The sequence below is a fragment of the Chenopodium album genome, chromosome 7 (assembly GCF_948465745.1).
Source record: "Chenopodium album chromosome 7, dcCheAlbu1.1, whole genome shotgun sequence".
NCBI classification, from domain to species: Eukaryota; Viridiplantae; Streptophyta; class Magnoliopsida; order Caryophyllales; family Amaranthaceae; genus Chenopodium; species Chenopodium album.
Genome location: NC_137840.1, coordinates 73,545,506 through 73,568,392, shown reverse-complemented (window position 1 = coordinate 73,568,392; position 22,887 = coordinate 73,545,506). Strand labels below are relative to the sequence as shown.

Sequence of the window (22,887 nt, the reverse complement as noted above, 5' to 3'; positions counted from 1 at the left end):
TAGAGCGGCACTTTTTAACGGGTTTGGACATGAGTTTCCTTAATAAAGTCCGTCTAGTTTGAATTTTGATCACCTCTATATGGGACATTGTTTATGTAAACTTTATTTTCAAATTGTAATGAGGAATTAATCCAAAAAAAAAAAAAAAAAAAAAAAAAAAAAAAGAGGGTGTTTTTGACGAATTTAATTTTGGAGACTTTGCCCAAAATAAAAATTTTCACTAAATCAGTTTTATTACTATTTTACCCTTTTCCAATCCTCTCTCCACCGCCACCCCCTACACCGTCATAGGGCCACCCAGCACACAACTAACCAAACCGCCACATAACTAACAATTACCAAAAGTTTACATCTTTCATTTTTCCTTTTTTGTAGGGGTTTTAGAAACCCTGATTTATTTTTTTCCCTCTCTAACTTCCTCACCATTATCGCTCACTGCATCTCTTGTTTTCCAGGTATCTAATTCTCTCTTTAGATTCTTGTTTTTAATTGCTGCTCATACTTTTCTGATTTGCAATTTCAATTCAATCTCTTATTGTATTTCTTTTCTTGCAATTTTTCTGTGAATTTGTGATTTGATTATTATAGCATGATTTTTCTTCTTTGATTGAGATTATTGTTTGTGTTTAAATTAATTAATCGACTGAATTTTGCTGGTTAAACTCATTAGATTTTATCTGTTTTTGATATAGATTTTTGTTGAAGTAAATTGGAACTAGGGTTATCAGTTTAGAATTGAGAAATGGCGTCGATAGACCCAGAAATAGCGAAAACTCAGGAAGAGAGGAAGAAGATGGAGCAGGAATTAGCCTCTCTTTCATCTCTTACCTATGATACTGATCTTTATGGGAGTAGTGGGAGGGAGGATTATGTTCAGTCAATCCCTGTTGATGATGATGAGGATAATACGGATGCTATGGATAATGAGGTGGCTCGTAAGTTGGCTTCTTATACGGCCCCGAAGTCTCTTTTGAAGGAAATGCCTGGTGCTGGGGCTGATTATGATGATGGGTTGAGGAAGCCGCAAAGGATTATTGATCGTGAGGATGATTATAGGAGGAGGAGGCTTGACCGGGTTATTTCTCCTGCGAGGCATGATGCTTTTGCCATGGGGGATAAGACCCCGGATGTTGGTGTCAGGACTTATGCTGATGTGATGAGGGAGGAGGCGTTGAGGAGAGACAAGGAGGAGACGTTGCGATTGATTGCTAAAAAGAAGAAAGAAGAGGAGGAGCAGAAGAAGAGTTTGGAAGAGGAGAAAGGAGCTGCTGCTGCTCAAGCTCAGCCTTCTCAGAAGAGGAGGAATAGGTGGGATCAGTCTCAGGATCAGCAAGGGGATGAGGGCGTAGCAAAGAAGGCCAAGTCTTCCTCTGATTGGGATTTAGCTGATTCTACCCCTGGAATTGGAAGGTGGGATGCCACTCCCACACCTGGGAGACTTGGTGATGCTACACCATCTGCTCGGAAGAATAGGTGGGATGAGACACCAACACCTGGCGGTGCACAAGATTCTGATGCTACTCCGTCTGCTGGTGGGCTCACTCCTGGTGCCACTCCTGCTGGATCAACGTGGGATGCCACTCCAAAAATCACTGGTATGGCAACACCGACACCAAAACGTCAGAGATCAAGGTGGGATGAAACTCCAGCTACCATGGGGAGTGCAACACCCATGGCTGGGGCAACTCCTGCGGCTATGACCCCTGGTGTGACACCTGTCGGTGGGGTTGATATGGCTACACCTACTCCTGGGCAGATTAATCTGCGTGGCCCCGTAACTCCTGAACAGTATAACTTGATGAAGTGGGAGAAGGATATTGAAGAGAGGAACAGACCCTTGACTGATGAAGAGCTTGATTCCATGTTCCCACCTGAAGGATATAAGATCTTGGATCCTCCTGCTTCATATGTGCCAATTAGGACTCCAGCAAGGAAGCTTCTTGCCACACCCACTCCAATGGGGACTCCACTTTATCAAATACCAGTTGAAGACAGGAATCAGCAGTTTGATGTTGGAAAGGAGCCTGCTAATGGGTTGCCATTTATGAAACCAGAGGACTATCAATATTTTCAGGCGTTGTTGAATGATGAAAACGAGGAAGAGCTGTCACCAGAGGAGCAGAAGGAAAGAAAGATTATGAAGTTGCTACTTAAAGTTAAAAATGGTACTCCTCCTCAGAGGAAGACTGCGTTGCGGCAACTCACTGACAAAGCAAGAGAATTTGGTGCTGGTCCGTTGTTTAACCAAATTTTGCCTTTGCTTATGCAGCCGACATTGGAAGACCAAGAACGACATCTTCTTGTGAAAGTTATTGACAGGGTGCTGTACAAGCTTGATGAGTTGGTTCGACCTTTCGTGCACAAAATTCTTGTGGTTATTGAGCCACTCTTAATTGATGAAGACTACTATGCCCGTGTTGAGGGGAGGGAAATTATTTCAAACTTGAGTAAGGCTGCTGGATTGGCCACTATGATTGCTGCAATGAGACCGGATATTGATAACATTGATGAGTATGTCAGGAATACAACCGCGAGGGCTTTTAGTGTTGTGGCTTCAGCTCTAGGTATACCTGCTCTGCTGCCATTTTTAAAGGCTGTCTGTCAAAGTAAGAAGTCATGGCAAGCTAGGCATACAGGTATTAAGATTGTCCAACAGATAGCCATTTTGATTGGTTGTGCTGTGCTGCCACACTTAAGATCTTTGGTGGAGATCATAGAACATGGTCTTAATGATGAGAACCAGAAGGTCAGAACAATTACTGCACTTTCTCTGGCAGCTCTAGCTGAGGCTTCAGCCCCGTATGGTATTGAGAGTTTTGACTCTGTATTGAAACCGCTGTGGAAAGGTATCAGATCACACCGTGGAAAGGTCTTGGCTGCATTCTTGAAGGCCATTGGTTTTATCATTCCGTTGATGGATGCTCTTTATGCTAGCTACTATACAAAAGAAGTTATGTTTATTCTTATTCGGGAGTTCCAGTCACCAGATGAAGAAATGAAGAAGATTGTTCTGAAAGTGGTTAAGCAGTGTGTTAGCACTGAGGGTGTAGAGGCTGACTACATTAGAAGTGATATCCTTCCTGAGTTCTTTAAGAACTTTTGGGTTAGGAGAATGGCTCTTGACAGAAGAAACTACAAGCAGCTTGTGGAAACTACGGTAGAGATAGCCAACAAGGTTGGCGTTGCTGATATAGTTGGTAGGATAGTGGAGGATCTTAAAGATGAGAGTGAACCCTATAGGCGTATGGTCATGGAGACAATAGAGAAAGTGGTGACAAACTTGGGGGCATCTGATATTGAATCTCGTTTGGAGGAGCTTCTGATTGATGGTATTCTGTACGCCTTTCAAGAGCAGACAAGTGATGATGCCAATGTCATGCTTAATGGTTTTGGCGCTGTGGTCAACGCCCTCGGCCAAAGGGTCAAACCTTATCTCCCCCAGATATGTGGTACAATTAAGTGGCGTTTGAATAACAAGAGTGCAAAAGTAAGACAGCAGGCTGCTGATCTTATCTCTCGAATTGCAGTGGTCATGAAACAGTGTGGAGAGGAACAGCTTATGGGTCACTTGGGTGTGGTTTTGTACGAGTATCTAGGAGAGGAGTATCCAGAAGTGCTGGGTTCAATCTTGGGAGCACTGAAAGCAATTGTTAATGTCATTGGTATGACCAAGATGACTCCACCAATCAAAGACCTGCTACCTAGGCTGACTCCAATTTTGAAGAACAGGCATGAGAAAGTACAGGAGAACTGTATTGATCTTGTGGGACGTATTGCAGATCGTGGAGCAGAGTTTGTTCCTGCAAGAGAGTGGATGAGGATATGCTTTGAGCTTCTGGAGATGCTCAAGGCTCACAAGAAAGGAATTCGTAGAGCCACTGTCAACACCTTCGGGTACATCGCCAAAGCCATTGGACCTCAGGATGTCTTGGCTACTTTGCTTAACAACCTTAAGGTGCAAGAACGTCAGAACCGTGTTTGTACAACCGTGGCTATTGCAATCGTTGCTGAGACTTGCTCACCTTTCACTGTTTTGCCTGCTCTTATGAATGAATACCGTGTTCCTGAGCTTAACGTGCAGAATGGTGTCCTTAAATCTCTGTCTTTCCTCTTTGAATATATTGGTGAAATGGGAAAGGATTATATCTATGCCGTGACTCCTCTCCTCGAAGATGCTCTTATGGACCGGGACCTGGTTCATCGTCAGACTGCAGCTTCTGCTGTGAAACATATGGCTCTTGGTGTTGCAGGTTTAGGCTGTGAAGATGCTTTGGTGCACCTGATGAACTACGTGTGGCCCAATATCTTCGAGACTTCACCTCACGTAATCAACGCTGTTACAGAAGCCATTGAGGGAATGAGAGTTGCATTGGGTGCCGCTGCAATACTGAATTACTGTCTGCAGGGTTTGTTCCACCCAGCAAGGAAAGTTAGGGAAGTCTACTGGAAGATATATAATTCTCTGTATATTGGAGCTCAGGATGCTCTTGTTGCTGCTTACCCGACTTTGGAAAATGAAGGAGAAAACATCTATAGTAGACCTGAGTTGTTGATGTTTGTGTAAAGTTAGATGATGCATTTCAAATTTTGCAGATCTCGCGTTCCACCCTTTGAAACTGTTGCTTAACAGAACTGTTGTAGTGACCTATGCTCAGTAATTTTTTAGATTTGTGTTAAATATTTCTGTTGCTTTTGTTTAGTTTTGCTGAATTTTCACTCTCTTTTTTAAGCAGAAGTCTGATTTCCGGAAACAAACGTTTTGTTAGACACTATCCTCCTGAATGAGCTTCAAATACTCAAATAGGATTCCAAGCTGAAAGATGAATGACTGAACTGGTCTGTCTTCTGATATCTAGCCTATGTCTTCAGATAGAATTCATTTGGATTATTATTTCTCTTTGTTACTCGTTTTATACTTCTTTGTTATATTGGGCCTATTAGTAATCAGAGATATTATTATTGCAGGAAATTTGTTTGATGATTCATATCTGTAAGGCTGTAAGTCTTTAACCAACTTACAGTACTAATTCCTGAATGTCAAATAGGATTCCAACCTGAAAGGATGAATGACTGAATGAGGCTGGGTAGTCTTCTGGGAACTAGCCTAGTCTTTTTTTTTTTTTCTTTTTTTTTTTTTTTTTTGCTAGGGAACTAGCCTAGTCTTCAAATAGAAACTATTTGGATTAATATTTCTCTTTATTAATATACTTCTTTGTATAAATAATAAATAAGTAGTATAATGAAAATTTCACCTTAATTGGCCGTATTGTTGATCAAAGATTTTTATTGCAGGAAATTTGTTTGATCATTCATACCTGTAAGGCTGTAACCAACTCACAGCATTATATTCCTACCTTATCAATTATCATGGATTTATTGGGATTTGGGAACCTTCTGGATTATGTAATTTCCATAACTTTATTTACACTTTTTATCTTTTTAAAAAATGAATTTGAACTCCACTCCCAAAAATTTTCAGAATAAAAAAATGAATAAAAAGATAAAATAAAAATGAAAGAGGATGACCAGCTCCATCGTTTTAAGTTGCTTACAATTGTCACCTTGGCAATATCTTTACATAACAATACTTGATATATATATTTATGTATGGGATTTTGTAATGAATAATCATATTTCAAGACCTAATAAATAATACTCCTTCGTCCCTAAATTACATTCCTGTTTCAAGCATTTACTCCTCACATAATAGAGGAAAACAGGAATGTAATATAGGGACGGAGGGAGTACTGTAATTCAATAGAATCCATATCCAAATTTCAAATCGGGTAATTTTAATTACCACTAGAGTCAACAATTACTCTCATCTCACATGTCAACATAAATGCAATACATAATGTACGTTAGCTAGCTAAAAATAACATACGAATCCATAATAAACAAAATACTCCGTAAGAGTTACTAATGCAATGTTAAGCGTAACAGCAGTCAGTAATAAGTACAATAAGTGCAGTCTTTAGTTACAGTTTATTTTACTCCTACTTGCTTAATTACTGTCCTAAACTCGTAATTAACGCATTGCAGTAAAAATGCATGGTTACCACGTGGATCATCTTGAATGCATCGTCTCAATATCATTTTTTATCATGTGCGCCTCCACTCACCTACCTACCACCCATTTATTAAAGTGTCCATTTTCTAAAATTCGACACCTGCTTACAAACAAACTCACGTGCCCCACACTGTCCAATAATACCAGTTTCCGCCGTTGGATTTTCCCCACTAATAATAATAATCTTAAAAATCTTTATAGAATAATTAAATCATTATTTAATTTAAATATTAAAGAGTCCGGCTTAAACTTGAATTGACATAGAGCTGAATTTCATGGTAATGGTCACTCTATCACTCGTAATACCACAAAATCACGCAATGTTAAATTAAGATATGGAAAAAGAAATAAAAGAGAAGAAAAGACACGATTAAATTAATTAATCACAGTATCATGAACAAGTGGAATCTGTCTCTCTCAGTCAAACCCAAGTCCAAACCATACTAATAAATCTCACTCTTCTATTCTAACTTAAACCAAATAAATTAATTAAAAAAAAAGTAAAAACGGTAATAATAACATTTACTCGTAATTAACAAACCGAGGAAAAGGACGTGGAAGAAAAAGACAATCCTATCCCTAAAGTACCAACGAAATTACGCCGAATGCCACTGATAAAACAACTGCAATAAACAACGTGGAACCTTTTCTCTCAGCAACACCATTCTTCGGGCTACTGTCGTCGGCATCGGTTCCTGGACCTTCCGCCGGAGATTCACCCGCCGGTGACTCAGCTGATGCCGGAGAAGGCGGCGAAGATGCCGGAGTACTCGCCGGAGAAGGAGAATCAGCTTCCGGTGAAGGAGCAGGAGACGGAGAATCACTCTCCGGAGCAGGTGCCGGCGCCGGGGACTCTCCGAACAACGCCACCGGTAAAAGCACATTATCGACGGAGTAAACGACAACAGGAGTTGAGTCGAGCAAAGTTCCGGCGACTCTAGAAGAATCGACGCCAGTATGAAGCGTAACAGTATCACCGGAAGTCGACGGAGATAGATCGTACTTTCCGCCGCCGGGAGCCAACGTGGCTAACTTACCTTTCGTCGTTTTTAGGGTTCCGACGGGAGAGTAGCTGCTAAGCGCGTGAAATTGGAGGAGAGAGACAACCTCAGCATTGCTCAATTTGCTGAGATCTGGAACACCTTTCGCTTTGAAAGCTTCATCAGTCGGCGCAAAAATGGTGATTCCCTTCTCCATTTGATTCTGGAAAATTTTCAAAACTCCACTCGACGAAATCAACGATGCAAATGTCTTGCAACCGGCCTTGTCCAACACCGCCGTCAGATTCACGTCGGAGCCGGCGGCGGTGAGCAGCGCCGGAGCAATGATCGGAGCACTGATCTCAAGTACAGAGATATTGTACGGAATCTGCTTGACAGATTTCGTGTACGTAGAGTTTAGCTTTGACCCGGATTCACCCGACCCGAACCCGACCGACCCGCCCTTGAGATCAGTGATATTGACCTGACCCTCTTGGGCGGAGGCGGACCCAGTGGTCTGATACAATGTTGTTGTCAACACCGTGCCATTGGCGATGGAGTGGAGCTTCTTCGGGTCGTAGTAATCGAGCAATACATGGAGAGATAAAATGTTTTTGACAACTGATAACGGCTTGCCGGAGGTGAGAGTGGACATTGCGCCATTGTCGAGAGCGAGGACGGTGATGGTTTGGCGGGAATTGATTTCGTCGTCGAGTTTTGTTTGTGTGAGGTAGGAATTAAACTGGGAAAGACTCGGGTCGGAGGAGAGGATTTCAGTGATGTTGTGAGCGTGACATACGGCGATGATCGAGAGGAGAGAGAAAATTGCGGTGGTTTTCATGGCGGAAGCCATTGTTAATGGTTTTAGAGAGAGAAAGAGAGGGAAGTAAGGGAGTGTTGAAAATGAAGGGGTTTTTATAGGAGGATTTTAACTAAGGTTGGGTTTAACTGGGGTTTAAGGGAGTTAAGTTAACTATGGTTAAGTGTGGAGGTTTTATTGTTTTAACTCAAACAGCTGGTGGGAAGAGACTGAGGGTGGGAGTGTGTGAAATGACTAAATTGACCTTGGGTTTGATTTTAGTAACGGTCAAAAATGGTAATAGTAATAATTTTATTAAATTAAGGAAATTAAAGAATAAATATATAGTGCAAGTTGGAAAAAAGAAAAAGGGATGAAATAGGGAAGGATATGATTTAATTTCTAAATGTGGGTAAGGTAGGAATCATGATCATTAAGATGGGATATAAAACTAGCTGTTATGTGTGTTTTAGGTTTGAATTGAAACGTTTTAAAGTGGGAAAAATGTTGAAGAAGGAAATAAAGTGTGGAAAGTATATGCTTCTAAAAATGATGTGAATTGGGATGGCCCTCAATAATAGTGAGAAAATGGACAAATGTGGTGTCAACACCAAGCCAGCAAATATGAACCATTTTGATGCATATTTGCCATAGATGGCTACGGATACGGATTTTTTTCGGGTGATGATATTTCTAAGATAATATAGTATGTAATTTTTTTTATTGTTTGTAATGGAATATTAAGAAATTTTGTCTAATTAATGATGACAATTGTCTTGAAAAATCGACTTTCTTTTTACTATAAAAATAGTATAAAGGCTACATTTAAGAAAATTAGAAAAGAAATAATTTTGAATAAATAAACATTGACTCCACCGATCCACTCATATTAAAACAATTTTAGAAAATCCAATCAAATTTGGATAATTGGATGGCAGATTCATAGTAATGGACAATGCATTTTATATTATTTTTTTTTTTTGAATAATGCATAAACTTTTACAATTGGAAAGTGTATTAAATCATTCTATATAAATTCCAATGATTAAATATTGGCTTAAATGTGACTATTGGTAATATAGCAACTAACATTAAATTGAATGGGATTGTAAAGAGGAAGGATTATCAGATAATGCTAATTTGGTTTATCAGATAAATTATAGTATGCCATTTGCTTGGGTTTTATACATATACAATTACTTCTATTAACCAATTATATACTACTTTTGTTTGGATTTTTTTTAATACACAATTACTTCAAATTAAGCTATTAACAATCATATTATTATCGGATATATCTAAATTGAATTGGAAAACTATCTAGAAAGTGCTTGTAAAAGTGTATTACACTATGTTGTTGTGGTGGTTGTTATTACTTATTTTGTCTAAATTGCACATTATTTATTTTGTCTGAACCTAAGTATATTTGAATTCATCAAAACTTTTTTAATCATTTGGATTTATTAGTGCAAAATAAGTTCAAATAAATAAATATTTAAAAAAAAAAAAAAAAAAAAAAGAAAAAAAAAAAGAAAAAAAGCGGCAACCTTTTAGGCAGGAACAGCACAATATATCCCATCTTATTGCTTACTCTGTGATCAAATCATTCGGCATAAAAGGAAATAGGGCTGGCAAGCACTTATTATCAATGCCCTTCCATCAACCAATTATTTCGTTTTCTATAAAGGTTCATGAATCATGATTTTATTTCATCATGCTGATACACATACAACCATTGTATGTGGTCCTATATACAACACCATTAGAAATTTGACACATTACTAAAAAAGGGAGAAAACTAGGAGTCAAATATAAATTAAATTCAAATGAAACTTAGACCCATAATTCTAGCCAATAAAAACATGACAAATTAAGGTTGTATGTAGGGACCACATACAACGATTGTATGTGTAGCCTTTACCATCATAGTATTACATGACTATGCTGTAGAAAATAAGGATTTTCACCTTTAGTAGAAAGAAACAACACCATAGGATTAAATTGAGTAAATATTTTGTCAAAAAAAAAAAAAGAAAAAAAAAGGGAGTAAATATATAGCAATTGTTGAAAAAGGTGCCTTGTAAATTAAAAAAATAAAAAAAAATACTCATGTCTTTTACGATATAATTTTGTTGTTTTAGTTACACAATGTGTAAAGATGTAACCCATAACTTCAATCGGTTTTACATACAACTCTAAATCGCATATTGAAGTATCACAGTCTAATACAGTTGTTGGTTAATTCCAAAAATGAGGAATAGATTAAGCTTTTTTTAATTTAAATGGTAAGTTTACTTGATTAATTGTAAGAAAACGCTTTAAAAGTGACACTTTCAAACAAATTTTGTTTAACAAATAGCTTCAAATTCATCACACGTTTGCGAATACAAACTGCAAGGAAGAGTTGCATTATTGCAATTTTTCTTACACTTGAAGATAATCTATTTGCATCATGATAATAAATAATGAAAACATAAAAACAAAAAAGAATCTACTTCCAACCTCTTAAACACTCCTCTTTGAGAATGAACTAGAAAAGTAATGCATTAAAGAAACAAATACAGTACAATAGGTTGCCCTATAAATAATTAAAACTTGTCCGACCCTTAAAATGTAAGTCACTTGGCTAAAACTTTGGCCTTTTGCTCTTTGGTCTGTCTGGTGGTGGTCATGGAATAATACCAATCTTTATTAATCTGCTAATATTATTATTAGTACAGTAAGATTTTATATTTTATAAATACTTTTTGTTTTAGAATGAGGTTATAGAACAATGACAGATAAAATAATAATAATAATAATAATAATAATAAATAAATAAATAAATAAAAATAAAGGCACCAAAAATATTCCAAAATAAATGAACACTCGTGGGAGTAAACACTGTGAATCTATGATCATGGCAACTAATTTGGTACTCCGTGCTTAAATTTTTAAGACCACTCCAACAGCCTATCACCAGTTCATAGACAGAAAGTACTATACAAATTAACAAATACCATAGGACTATCTCACTTTCTTGACAGTAAATGTAAAACTCGTCCTCGTGACATTGGGAATTTGGGATGGTTAACGGGTAGTTGTATATTCCTCTTGTTACTTAAAGATGCTCAATTTTTTTCACTCACCTCATATCCTTTTCCTTTCAAAAAATTTCAATAGCTCCAACAATATCGCCAAAAAAATAAAATGAAAATAAAATTTACAATTTAAACTAATTTTCGAACAAGGGACATGACAGTGCTGTATAATTTAAAGCAAAGCCGAAGAGGAAGTAGCTTCCCTTCACTAACAATTTGACGACAATTTTTTTTTTTTTTTTTTTTTGTGATCCCTATTGAATATTGATGATTACCGAAAATTCTAGAAACTATGGTATATGCTACACAGTCGTGCAAGGTAGAATGGTAGATCCTCCAATAACAGCAAAAAGAAAGGGAAATACGAACTATAATATCAATGATGTGAAGGGAGGGCCGATGGGGACCGTTGAGCATGAGAAGCAAATTTCACGAGTAGCCTCGGCTTGTTCCGTGTCGGTGACAAAAGAAGAGAACTAGATTTGCCATCAACCAAACATATCAACTTCATTACAATCAGCAACATTTGTTTTCATATGTTTATTTCTTTCTTTCTTTTTCTCTCTCTTTTTTAATGTATTTTATATCCTTGTCTTAAATATCCTTTTATGTACTGTACTCCAATCAGATAGGTCAGAGTTTAGTGTGTTTTTACTGTAACAAAATGTCAACAAGACTGATCTTTCCCATGATAAATCTATCTCAAAAAATGTGGTATAACTGTAATTGATATGATTGTAATACAGCATTAAATTAAAGCCATTAACATAATAATGAACAATATAGATTGAAATTTCTACAGTAAAAAAGCACTGGGTGAAACTCTAACCAGTTTGCTAACCATCTTCAAGAAATTCTCTGTGAACTTGCATGCATGTTGTGCTGCAGTATTTGTAGTTATATCGGTGGAAAGGAACTTTACCCACCAATGATGCATTACAACAGGAGCAAACTGTGTCGGTACTACCAATGTTGGTTTTTGGTTGGGAGGAGCTTGCAGTAGTAGGGTTACTGCTAGCCCCTTGAGCATTAGCAGCAGCAGCAGCCAAGGCAAGTCTTCTTTCAGCTGCAGCAGCTCTCTTTTCTCTCTCCTCGATTTGTTTCCTCTTTAGTTCCTCCTAAGCAGAAGGAAAATACAAGTCAGAATCGCAAAAGCCCCAAGGCAGTAATTTGGTTCCTCCTAAGTAGAAGGAAAATATGAGTCAGAAATTCAGAATCGCAAAAGTCATGAGGCAGTAAAACAAAAATTCCCTCAAATATCATGATAATTATGAATGCCAATATGCCATGTGATTCATATATGTATACCTCTTTGGACAATCTAGCAGCAATCACAGATTGAACTGTTCTAACTGGACGTGAAGCAGTACTTTTGTTCTCTGCGGCCGTTGCTATCTTCTGGGATTCTGCAGCCTTGACCTTCATGAATAAACTACAACGTTAGAGAAGGATACACAATGCCGGTAACTGATAGGGCCGTCACATTGACAAGAAATTCTACGTGCTAATACTCCTACAATGTGAAAAGTGTGCATCTCCTATAACAACACAACACCAGGATCCAGCAGCTGGCAAGTAGGATTGATAGCACAGTGGAATAGAGGAGTTGGTACAACTCTTGTCAAATCGAGAAAAGAATTACCTCAGCTTTCTTTTCCCTTTCCCTTGCTTTCCGCTGTTTCTTCAATTCCTTTGCTTTTGCTTTCCGCTTAGCATCTTTTTCAGCCTACACATTGATGGCCGGATCAAAATTATTACAATAAACCATGTCATACATCAAGAAAACATGCATAAAAAAATAGAAGATAAACATAAATCACACCAAAAGAACTGAAAATTACAGCTCAAAAATGATATACAAGAGGAAAAAGACCATAGAAGATGACAATGATGCATCAGACTAGTCCAAGCCAAAAGCATCACTTTATAGAAAAAGAATGCAACCACAAATGTACTACAGAGCTTGGTGACTAAATATTTGAAGAACAGTACCTGCTTTGCAGCCTGGGACTCCTCCATCTCTTTAGTCAACGCACTAGGAACATTAGCAGCATGCCAATCCCATTTTTCAAGATTTAAAGCCATAAAGCGTCTGAAAGTATTTCTGACTTCCTTATCAGTAGCCGCCATGTAGGGTGTTTTCCCTCTTTCATCTTTGACAGTAGGATCTAAACCCTGCTCTAGAAGTTCTAAAACCTTTTCAGGACTATCAGATTTCGCTGCTTCATGTAATGGAGTTGTAGTGTGTCCGAGTTCTTTATCACCTTCTTCTGACGAGGATTCTTCATCAGAAATTTTGCCACTTCCAGAAACTTCATCCTCCTTAATCACCTTTACTTCACCCCTTTCGGCACCCTTCAATATGTTTGCATCACTTACACAACTTACATTTAAGTCAATCTGCTTGATATCAGGAAGCTCTTCCTCATTTTCATAAACAACTAGGCTCAACTGGTTATATATCCGTCGTGCTTCCTTTAAGGTAGGCCGCCGAACACTAAAAGGAATATTCCTAGCATCACACTGTTGGTTGCTGAAGAGTGGGCCCTCGCCATTATAGAACATTTGGCGGTTGCTTGAAGGTGCATAGATGAAAACACAGGAAGATGCATCAAAATAAGGCTTCCAAGAAGCAAGTAACTCTTGAATATCCTGAACAAAATAAATGTGTCAACAGCTATGACATCACGGTTAAAAACCATTTGGAAAACAGAAGAGAGTAAGCAACATCAATTTGATTTCCATCAGACAAGAAAAGATGGATCAAGTATAACTTGATGAGAAAGCTGTATAGAGCAGCTAAAATCAGAACAAATACAACTTCAGCTTATGAAATAGTCAAAATTAATTAAATCCTCCCTTTTAAAAAAAAAAATTAAATTAAAAGACAAATATATGTTTAATCTAAACAACATCACTTGCAAAAATTTCTTTCAAATATGTTAGGAAACCTCAACACGAAACTGATTTGGCCTTGTGTCATTGTTTTAAAAAGGCATTACTAGAAGTTAAGATTGGTCTTACTTTTGCATTAAGAAATTGCAGTCTTGCAAATCTCCTGCTATTCACATAACCGCTGGGCTACCTAAAACTGAGCCGTCCAAAACATTAGGTAGTTCTAGTTTACATTTAATTAAAGGTAAGCACTAATGAGTAGTTTGACTAAACTTGAAACACAATTTATAAGCATTAGGGAACAGCCTGAAGTAATCATAAAGGGAGAAATTCACATGAAGCTAAACTCGCCCGTGAATAACTCATACAATTCTGTAGATTACTTCACTGTAAAGGATAGAGGAAATTTTTTATCTTGGAAACAGTCGGTGCTCAACTAAATATGCATACAAAAGAATATAAGGAAATGGTCAAAATTATATAAGGAAATTCTGTAGGGGAAAGAAATAAATTCACAAGGCAGGTGCACCAAAAATTGTGGTAAAAAGTTATGTCCTTTAACTTTGCACGTCCTGCACAAGTCACAAGCAAACCAGCGAGTGATTCCCATATACAAAGCAAAGTTCTAGGCATTATGTTACATTTCCAAATATAGTCAAGTTGGACCAAATCTTAGTAGGGTGTTCCTAAAGACCTAGATCCACTTCTTCCATTCAATTGCATTTGCAGGGTATGATATAAATATATATACTACAAGTCATCTTGCGCCATGTTCAAACAATCAAAATATTGCAATATGTATCATGTTCATGTACAGCACAGCGATAACCAGTCATTAGGACAATACCTTCTTCAAAGCAAGCTCATTATAGCGGCGAAGTGATGCTCCAGCAGAATGTATAGATCTGCCACTTGCATCTTTGGTTGACTGTCTTTTACCAGCCTTGGCCCTCACAACATATCTAATACAAAAGGCATCAATTATATACCAAAAGGAAAGAAAAAGTCACAATAAACATCTAAACTTAGCATTAAGAAAAACAGAATATATGCATTATGCGGCACAGTTTACAGCTAAACTTCTACCTGAAGAATAGAGACAACAGTGACACAAATCAGGTTTAGCATATAAGACAAAATCTAATACACTAGATATGAATGCACAAATACAAACATCCATTAGACAGAATAACTAGGGGAGAGCCAGGAAAAATAAGCATGAAATAAAAATCAAAGTTTTATTAAAAATCTGCCTTCTATGCAATCTCCACGGCTTAAAGTTGGTATCTTTGATAGTTACATCAAGTTCAACAGACCCATACATTGAAATCAAAAGAAATGCATTAAATTAGAAAGGAGAGACAAGTAGTAGCAGCAAAAGTTATTTTTATAACAAGGCAAGGTACCTGTGGAACGTCTTGTAAGTAATAACAGTGTTGCCATCAAAGACACAACCAGCAAAATGTCCTCCACTGGCCAGCAATACAATCCTCAAGTGAGTATTATCTCTTGGCTCGTGAGTCAAAGATTTCAACCTCTCTATTACTTTCAAATCGGGAACACGTCCATTGTCATCAACAACCACTAACTGATTGTTCTCATAGTAGACATCCTCGTTATCTTTCAAAAGAAAGCACTTCCATATTGAGACTTTTTCTCCTGACTGAAGATGGACACATAATTTCTGCTTAATACTTTGAACCGACATGTCCCTTGTATTATTCCTAACACGGGATACTCTTTCATCTTCATCTTCTGATCCCGATATACTTGAAACATCAAAGTCTTTAGTAAAAGAGTCTGAAGTTAACTCATCAAAGGCATCCTCATTCAAAACAACTTTTCCCGCTAGGTTTAATTTTACCTACAAATGAATATTGAACAAATAATCAATGACACTACAATCAAGTGATAGGATACTCACCCAAATACCACTTCTTTTTCACTCTCCATTTATTTGTTTAAACCAAAATATATTCTTCCTAAAATCTATGTTTCCCATAATTTCAGATGAAGAAAAACATTCAATACCCCAGTACATACTTCAGCAATCTTAAAATCATAAATTCATTACATATTACCAAATGCCAATACTATTTCTACTATTGCTTTAAATAATGCAGAAAATGATAATCCAACAAAAGGTAACCTTTCGAAAATCATGCAAAAACAAAATTGTCATTCCACTAATATAAGAATACTTTGCCATCAAATTTCCTCCTAAACTCACCTTTCATTGTATATTCTGAGCTAATCAAGATATTTTTCATTATATATTTCGATTCCAAACAAAGCGAGTAAGTTCAATTTACATTCACAAATTCAACATAATTATGATTATTGCAAAACATTATCAAAATTACAAAATCAATCAAATTCTACCACAAACATTATCAAATCTCACATAATCAATAACATAACACTTCATTATCAAAATTAAAAACGAAAATAGATTAAAAGAAAAAAGGAAAATTACATTGAAACGATGAAGGTCGGACTTGAAGTGAGAGCGCTGGTCAAGAAGAGAGTCGAATTCAGACTTGCAAATATTGCAAGACCAAGTATTCATACTAAAATTACAAGTATCATTCAAAACTTCATCATCTTCAGGAATTTCTTCCTGCAATTGCTGTTTCGAAGTTAGGGCTGCTTCGGTGGATGAAGAAGGAGGATGATGATGGAGTTTGGCGGGAGGAAGAAGACGGCAACAGTCGAAGAAATCTTGAGAAAGGTCGAAGATTGATTGCGGCCGTTTATCGGGTTGTTGGCTGCCGCCGGTGGTAGCCATGGTTGGCGTTTGGTTTTGCTCTCGATTGGGCTTCTTGGCTTTTGCTACGCAGTATTCCTATTTTACGCTAAATATTACAAGTTTTTCAACTTACTTGCGTTGCGACTCTTGCGAGGGCAGATCGGATAAAATCATAAAATTGACTCGTATCTGTTATTTACTCAACCTAAGTATATTCGATTTAAAATTTGATTTTTATTGGGCTTGAATTGAACTAATCTAATCTCGAAATTAATTTACTCCTTAAAATATTAACCGAAAAATATTACATTCGTTTGTTTGTTATGAAGTAGTAGACTCTTATTACTTTGATTTCTATCATCCTATGCAAGTATGCAACCCAATAACCCATGACAAGATCTTATTAATCTTTCTAATTATAGGAAATTTCGAATATAATTCGTGTTGTACTCAAAATATTCTTATTATCAAAATTCAAATATAGATTTTGTGCCAATTCCATTTAAAAGCAATTACACTAAAATGCCGTTTAATTATAATAATTAAGGCCTGTTCCGATTGACTGAACTGAACTGAACTGAACTGAGCTGAACTGAACTGAGCTGAACTGAACTGAACTGAACTTATTAATTAGTGATTTTTAACTACGGATTAGTGATCTTTGATTATTTATTGATTATTTATTACTATACATATGTGTATATACAAATGTACATATTAAAATATTTACGAAAAATATACTATATAATTATAAAATGTATGGAAAATATATTATAAAATGTATGGAAAATATATTAAAAACTTGAAACCTCTAAACATTTTAAACACATATACTATTTATTATTATTATTATTTATTGATGATTATTATTATTAGTATTATTATTTCAATTATTATTATTATTATTATTATTATTATTATTATTATTATTATTATTATTATTATTATTATTATTATTATTATTATTGTTTTTGTTGTTGTCGTCGTTGTAATAAGAGCTTAAAAGGATGAAATTTGGCTTTATATCATTAGCAATATCATTAGACATAAATTAAGAGCTGAGCTGAGCTGAGCTGAACTGAACTGAACTGAATTTCAACGGAACAGAACAGGCCCTTAATTAGTAAAATAGTTATTAAAATCCTTAAATATTTTTTCAAAAATTCCTTCAATCATAACTTAGTAGCTAAAATAAAGAGCAACTATTTGATATCTCATTGCACATCTCAAAAATTCTTCATTTGATCAACAATTTTGTCTTTAATACCAAAATATGTACACTAGATGTATAGATATTTACATTTTGAATAATATCCAAAACTTGGGCATTATCTCCTACTTTATCAAATTCAACGTGGAAGAATTGTGCAAGTCTTTGAAGAAAGATCTGCTACCTCAATTGTTGTTGCTCCTCTGCCTGTTGAAGTTGTTTCAATCTCCGTTTTGCATAAAACCCAATGGCGATGGTGGATACCGCAGATAAACAGAAGCCTATGCCATCAAAAATCAAATGGTATTTTGAAACATGAGTATGCTCCTCCATTGCTTGTGCCACTGTGCGAAACAGTTTTCCACTACCAAGGAGAAGATCAACAATGTCAACAAGTGTGACAAATAGCAAAATCTTGTATGAGATAATTTCAAATTAATGTAATAAAATTGAAAACATTTTACTATTTCACAGCAATGAAATAGCGTGAGACACTTCATCGATTGCTCATGGCATTTTTCGGACCCCCCCCCCCCCCCCTTCCCCCACCAACAACCTCCATGAGACTTGTAACCATAAGCCATTTAGATGTAAATGTAAATGGAACAGACTCATCAAAATCTGTTTAGTTTTAAGGTTCACTACTAGTGTACGGATCAGGAAATCAATATGCTCCTAACTCCTAAGCCTACTGAAAAAATTCAAAACGAATTCAATATCGAGTTGTAATCATAGTAAGAGTACAATTACACAGTACGTGTTAGTTTCAGTACACATGTTACACTTCAAACCGTGTAGCATTGCAAATCATACATTCATACACATCCTTGTATCAGATTCCTGTGAAAGAGTGTCACAGTTACGGAATTAAAACTGATGAAATTCATCTGATGCTATAAGAACAGAAAGTATAAAATACAAAATTGAAATAAGAGTCATTTGGTAGCTTCAATCAGCTTCAGCCTTTGAAAAAGCATTAAGCCAATATCAGAAACAGAACACACTCCATTATATTCTTAATACATAAATCATTAACATAATTTATTAGGACTCTAAAGGGCAGATATGTATAGCATCAAGAAGTATACTCGACACTTCGACAGGGTGAGACGAGAAAATCAGTTTGAAGGAATGTAGTTCATGAATTAACCAGAGATTTTTCAAAATCAAAATGCAAAAACTAACCTGTACATTGCAAGCAGTACATCAGGCACCATCCCTATCAGAGTTCCCACCAGGTAAGAACTATACTTAACACCGGTAACCACAGCAACATAGTTGAACACCACATATGGGAATGGAGAAAGTCTTATCAGAGCAACAAATCGAAACTGATGAGACCAATCGCCTTCACCAGCAAATTTAACAAAGGCAGCTTTTTCAGGATGATTAATCAACCATTTCTGACGTAAATACAATAAGCAAAAAACAGCAAGCAATAGTTAGATAAGCCAAATTAGAAATTTCCTCTCATGAAAAAAGTTGGAATCGAATAAATCACTATCAGAAAACACGGGAAATGCTTGCTATCTTACTTCGATCTTGTGAAGAAACAGATGGTAAGCTATGAAATAAGGCAAAGAAACAGCAACAGTTACTGCAGCCATGATCAGCAAGAAGCCAATTCCATAACCAAAAGTCATTCCAACAATCCACTTAAACTGCACAGTCGGCAAAAGTAGAAGCGGACACAAGGCTATTGCAGCAAACAAAATAGCTGCAAGCACGGGCGGACTGCAAGTTTGTATCAGCCAGAGTACTACAGGAATAACCTCCTACGAAAAGACGAAAGACAATCTAGTTAAGTATCCAGTTTAACAGCTAAAACATTTGAGTAGTCTTATGTGCATATCCCATGTGACAAAATTTCCAAGCGTAACTAATCACAGTATACTGCAAGTGTAGCTAATAACACATACTCCTTCACAAATTTATTGCAAGTGTAGCTATCATATACTTTTACAGGTCAATTACTTGAGATTCAACAGTATGTCATATCACAAGGAGTATATTATGACTTCTTCTAAGACCAAGTCTCCTGTCTATTCTATATTCGGGTTTATCTGTATGTCCATTCTATATTCGGGTGTATCTGTATGCCTCCTCACTAAGTGCTCGTGCACGTCATAGGAGGAGCATTGTGAGATAGGTAAAATCACATGGATCGTTAAAAACATATTATTGCAACAATTCCATCAAAACTTAAAACTTGCAAACAAAAATCTCTCCCTTTCCATATTCGGAATATCACAATTTTTACTAATACTAAGTTTTCCAAAATTGGAAAGTGAGCTGTGAATTACCTAAAATCATCTTCATGCACTAAACAAAACCTGCCCATTACAGTCAAAAAATTAATCTGCAATAATCTTAATAACCCTTAATCAATTTCAAATTATAACCCTAGAAAACCCAAAAAAAAATCAAGAAAATCAAATTCATAATACCCTAAAAATCACAAGTATGAATGAGAGAGAAAAGGACCTTCTTGGCGAAAGATGGGGCAAAACGTTTGATGATTACAATTGCAGAAATTGCAATAACAGTACCCAGAACAATCATCAACCATGTTAATGGCATATTTAACCACCTTCGATTAACAACACGATTATTATTTTGAATTTCATGATTAATTGGTAACAACAAAGGAGATTCTTCGTCGTACTGAACGCAGTCGTTTTGAAGTATCTGGTAATCAGCGTTGATTACCTCCATCTTTGCGGAATTTGGGGGAGAAACTTCATAGTTTAGTTTATCTTGCATTGTTTTTTATATAATTAAGCGATTGAAGAGAGGAGTTATTACTCTGATAGAGTTTTAGAAAGACTAAATAACTGTAATTAGTTAGGCGGTGATGTCATTCATACCAACCATAAGTTTTGTATTAGGCGGACTTGAGTTTTGTTCAGGCAAAACGCTTAATTTGAGGATAAATTTAATAACTTTACCTCATACTCTGTATTATAATAAGTTTATAAAAGTCCGCCTTAATTAAGAATTTGTGTCATATTAATGTGAATATAATATGAATTACGGAATACATGTTTTTATTTTTATTACTTTGTGATTTTTTTTTTTAAATCTCTAGTTTCCTATGGAAAGTAGCGGTAATTTTCTTTGTACGAACGTGTGTATCGTGTTAGTCGAACATAATCGGTTATTTTATTATAAATTAAATTAAAAGTTTTAAAAATGATTTTTATATAGATGTTTTATTATATTACTAATTTTGTTGATTTAAATCAACCACAAGAAAGCTTTTTATTTTAAGGTGGATTTAAGCATGTGTCAATCATAGTATTTGAGAGTGTATTAAACCTAATAATAAGCAAATGTATTGTGGACATGTATATATTAACTACAACGTTAAACATTTGGAAACTGATAGCTTATGGTTTAAAAACAACTATTTAATCTGATATACGTAGTATTTTTGATGGAAGGTAGAGTGCAATATTTTTCGTTTTTTGGTCTCTAAGGGCCTGTTCTGTTCCGTTGAAATTCAGTTCAGTTCAGTTCAGTTCAGCTCAGTTCAGTTCAGTTCAGTTCAGCTCAGCTCTTAATTTATGTCTAATGATATTGCTAATGATATAAAGCCAAATTTCATTCTTTTAAGATCTTATTACAACGACGACAACAACAAAAATAATAATAATAAATAGTATATAAAAATAATAATAATAATAATAATAATAATAATAATATTAACAATAATAATAATAATAATATTAACAATAATAATAATAATAATAATAATAATAACAATAATAATTGAAATAATAATAATAATATTAACAATAATAATCAATAAATAATAATAATAATCATCAATAAATAATAATAATAATAACAATAATAATAATAATACTAATAATAATACTAATAATAATAATCAATAAATAATAATAATAATTATCAATAATTAATAATAATAATAATAACAATAGTAATATTGATACAATTCATTGTTCAAATGGTTCTATTTTTTTGAAACATATTTCTAATGTTAATCTCATTGAGAAAATTAGAGTACTACACAACTTAAACTAATTTTCATAGTCAGTTAGTTCTTCGTCTTCTTCTTGTCCACCAAACTCCTCCATTACCTCGGCATTCCTCTGAACTGACTCCCATATCTGATTCAGTTATTTCTTGTCGTACAATATCCATAGCTGCTTTTCTGTTAGGATCGTACATAGTATGATCTTCTCTTCGCTCCATGACTTCAACTTGGTGCGTGATTGGAATCCCTAGTTCATGTAAGTGTTTTGTGTTCTTTTGTCCTAATACTATTTTATTTTTGAATTAAATAGTATATGTGTTTAAAATGTTTAGAGGTTTCAAGTTTTTAATATATTTTCCATACATTTTATAATATATTTTCCATACATTTTATAATTATAATTATATAGTATATTTTTCGTAAATATTTTAATATGTACATTTGTATATACACATATGTATAGTAATAAATATCAATAAATAATCAAAGATCACTAATCCGTAGTTAAAAATCACTAATTAATAAGTTCAGTTCAGTTCAGCTCGGTTCAGTTCAGTTCAGTTCAGTTCAGCTCGGTTCAGTTCAGTTCAGTTCAGTTCAGTTCAGTTCAGCTGAGTTCAGTCAATCGGAACAGGCCCTAACTCTCAATTATAAAAAGCCATACATTGTACCTATAGCAATTTGACCATACAAAAGATATTTCATCCAAATCCAAAAGCTAGTTACATAATAATTTAAGATAGATCTCATTTCATTATCATACACAAACACAAATACTATTGTATCACATAAGTTGATATGTAATACTCTCTCCGTTTTTTTATGCTTCACTTAGGTTTATACATTTTACAAGACATATCTTTAAATATCAATATCTTTATTTTGAAATTAGTAAAAAGATTTTATAAAAATAATTAATCCAACAACATATTACGGAGTACGATAACATATATTTATTACTTTATACGGAGTATTAGTTAAAAATTAAGTCAAAACTAATAAATAATGTAAAATCTAATGTGAGCATTAGAAAAAAAGTAGACCTTAAACGATTAATGGGCTATGGGCTGGGCCAAAACTTATAAAACCGAATGGGCCTGT

At 35.3% G+C, this 22,887-nt stretch overlaps 3 protein-coding genes and 1 pseudogene across 5 annotated transcripts; 1 reads left to right on the top strand and 3 right to left on the bottom strand.

Annotated features, from left to right (window-relative positions):
- The first annotated feature begins 340 nt into the window (after positions 1-340).
- Positions 341-4,692, top strand: LOC145639501 (uncharacterized; annotated as a pseudogene). Its single transcript, XR_014114892.1, has 2 exons — positions 341-455; positions 693-4,692. The product of XR_014114892.1 is annotated as an uncharacterized LOC145639501 (transcript).
- A 1,726-nt stretch (positions 4,693-6,418) lies between these two features.
- Positions 6,419-7,983, bottom strand: LOC145638502 (fasciclin-like arabinogalactan protein 10). Its single transcript, XM_081689479.1, has one exon. The coding sequence runs from the start codon at positions 7,901-7,903 to the stop codon at positions 6,650-6,652; it is 1,254 nt and encodes a 417-aa protein (XP_081545605.1). The 5' UTR covers positions 7,904-7,983; the 3' UTR covers positions 6,419-6,649.
- A 3,644-nt stretch (positions 7,984-11,627) lies between these two features.
- LOC145638500 (uncharacterized) lies at positions 11,628-16,678 on the bottom strand. Of its 2 annotated transcripts, none has more exons than XM_081689477.1 (7): positions 16,301-16,678; positions 15,231-15,688; positions 14,672-14,786; positions 12,922-13,581; positions 12,572-12,655; positions 12,238-12,348; positions 11,628-12,047 (listed from the first exon to the last, which is right to left on the bottom strand). In XM_081689477.1, exons 1-7 carry the CDS (start codon positions 16,610-16,612, stop codon positions 11,766-11,768), a joined length of 2,022 nt encoding a protein of 673 aa, XP_081545603.1. In that variant the 5' UTR covers positions 16,613-16,678; the 3' UTR covers positions 11,628-11,765. The 2 variants fall into 2 exon arrangements, with proteins under 2 accessions (XP_081545603.1, XP_081545604.1); XM_081689478.1 differs by having other exon boundaries at positions 11,907-12,109.
- Positions 16,679-17,785: 1,107 nt separating this feature from the next.
- Positions 17,786-20,664, bottom strand: LOC145638499 (uncharacterized). Its single transcript, XM_081689476.1, has 4 exons — positions 20,268-20,664; positions 19,319-19,558; positions 18,969-19,186; positions 17,786-18,147 (listed from the first exon to the last, which is right to left on the bottom strand). The coding sequence occupies exons 1-4, from the start codon at positions 20,544-20,546 to the stop codon at positions 17,964-17,966; spliced, it is 921 nt and encodes a 306-aa protein (XP_081545602.1). The 5' UTR covers positions 20,547-20,664; the 3' UTR covers positions 17,786-17,963.
- Positions 20,665-22,887: the final 2,223 nt, after the last annotated feature.

What these genes read in the sequence shown, in the direction of transcription:
- LOC145638500 (XM_081689477.1), bottom strand. Translation starts at nt 16,612, where the DNA reads ATGGCTACCACCGGCGGCAGCCAACAACCCGATAAACGGCCGCAATCA. An exon ending in AAAGGGAAAAGAAAGCTGAG is followed by an intron (nt 12,349 to 12,571) that starts GTAATTCTTTTC and finishes TTATTCATGAAG; the next exon opens with GTCAAGGCTGCAGAATCCCA. An exon ending in CTGCTAGATTGTCCAAAGAG is followed by an intron (nt 12,048 to 12,237) that starts GTATACATATAT and finishes CCTTCTGCTTAG; the next exon opens with GAGGAACTAAAGAGGAAACA.
- LOC145638502 (XM_081689479.1), bottom strand. Translation starts at nt 7,903, where the DNA reads ATGGCTTCCGCCATGAAAACCACCGCAATTTTCTCTCTCCTCTCGATC.
- LOC145638499 (XM_081689476.1), bottom strand. Translation starts at nt 20,546, where the DNA reads ATGCAAGATAAACTAAACTATGAAGTTTCTCCCCCAAATTCCGCAAAG. An exon ending in CCCCATCTTTCGCCAAGAAG is followed by an intron (nt 19,559 to 20,267) that starts GTCCTTTTCTCT and finishes GTCTTTTCGTAG; the next exon opens with GAGGTTATTCCTGTAGTACT. An exon ending in GTACTGCTTGCAATGTACAG is followed by an intron (nt 18,148 to 18,968) that starts GTTAGTTTTTGC and finishes TCTCCTTGGTAG; the next exon opens with TGGAAAACTGTTTCGCACAG.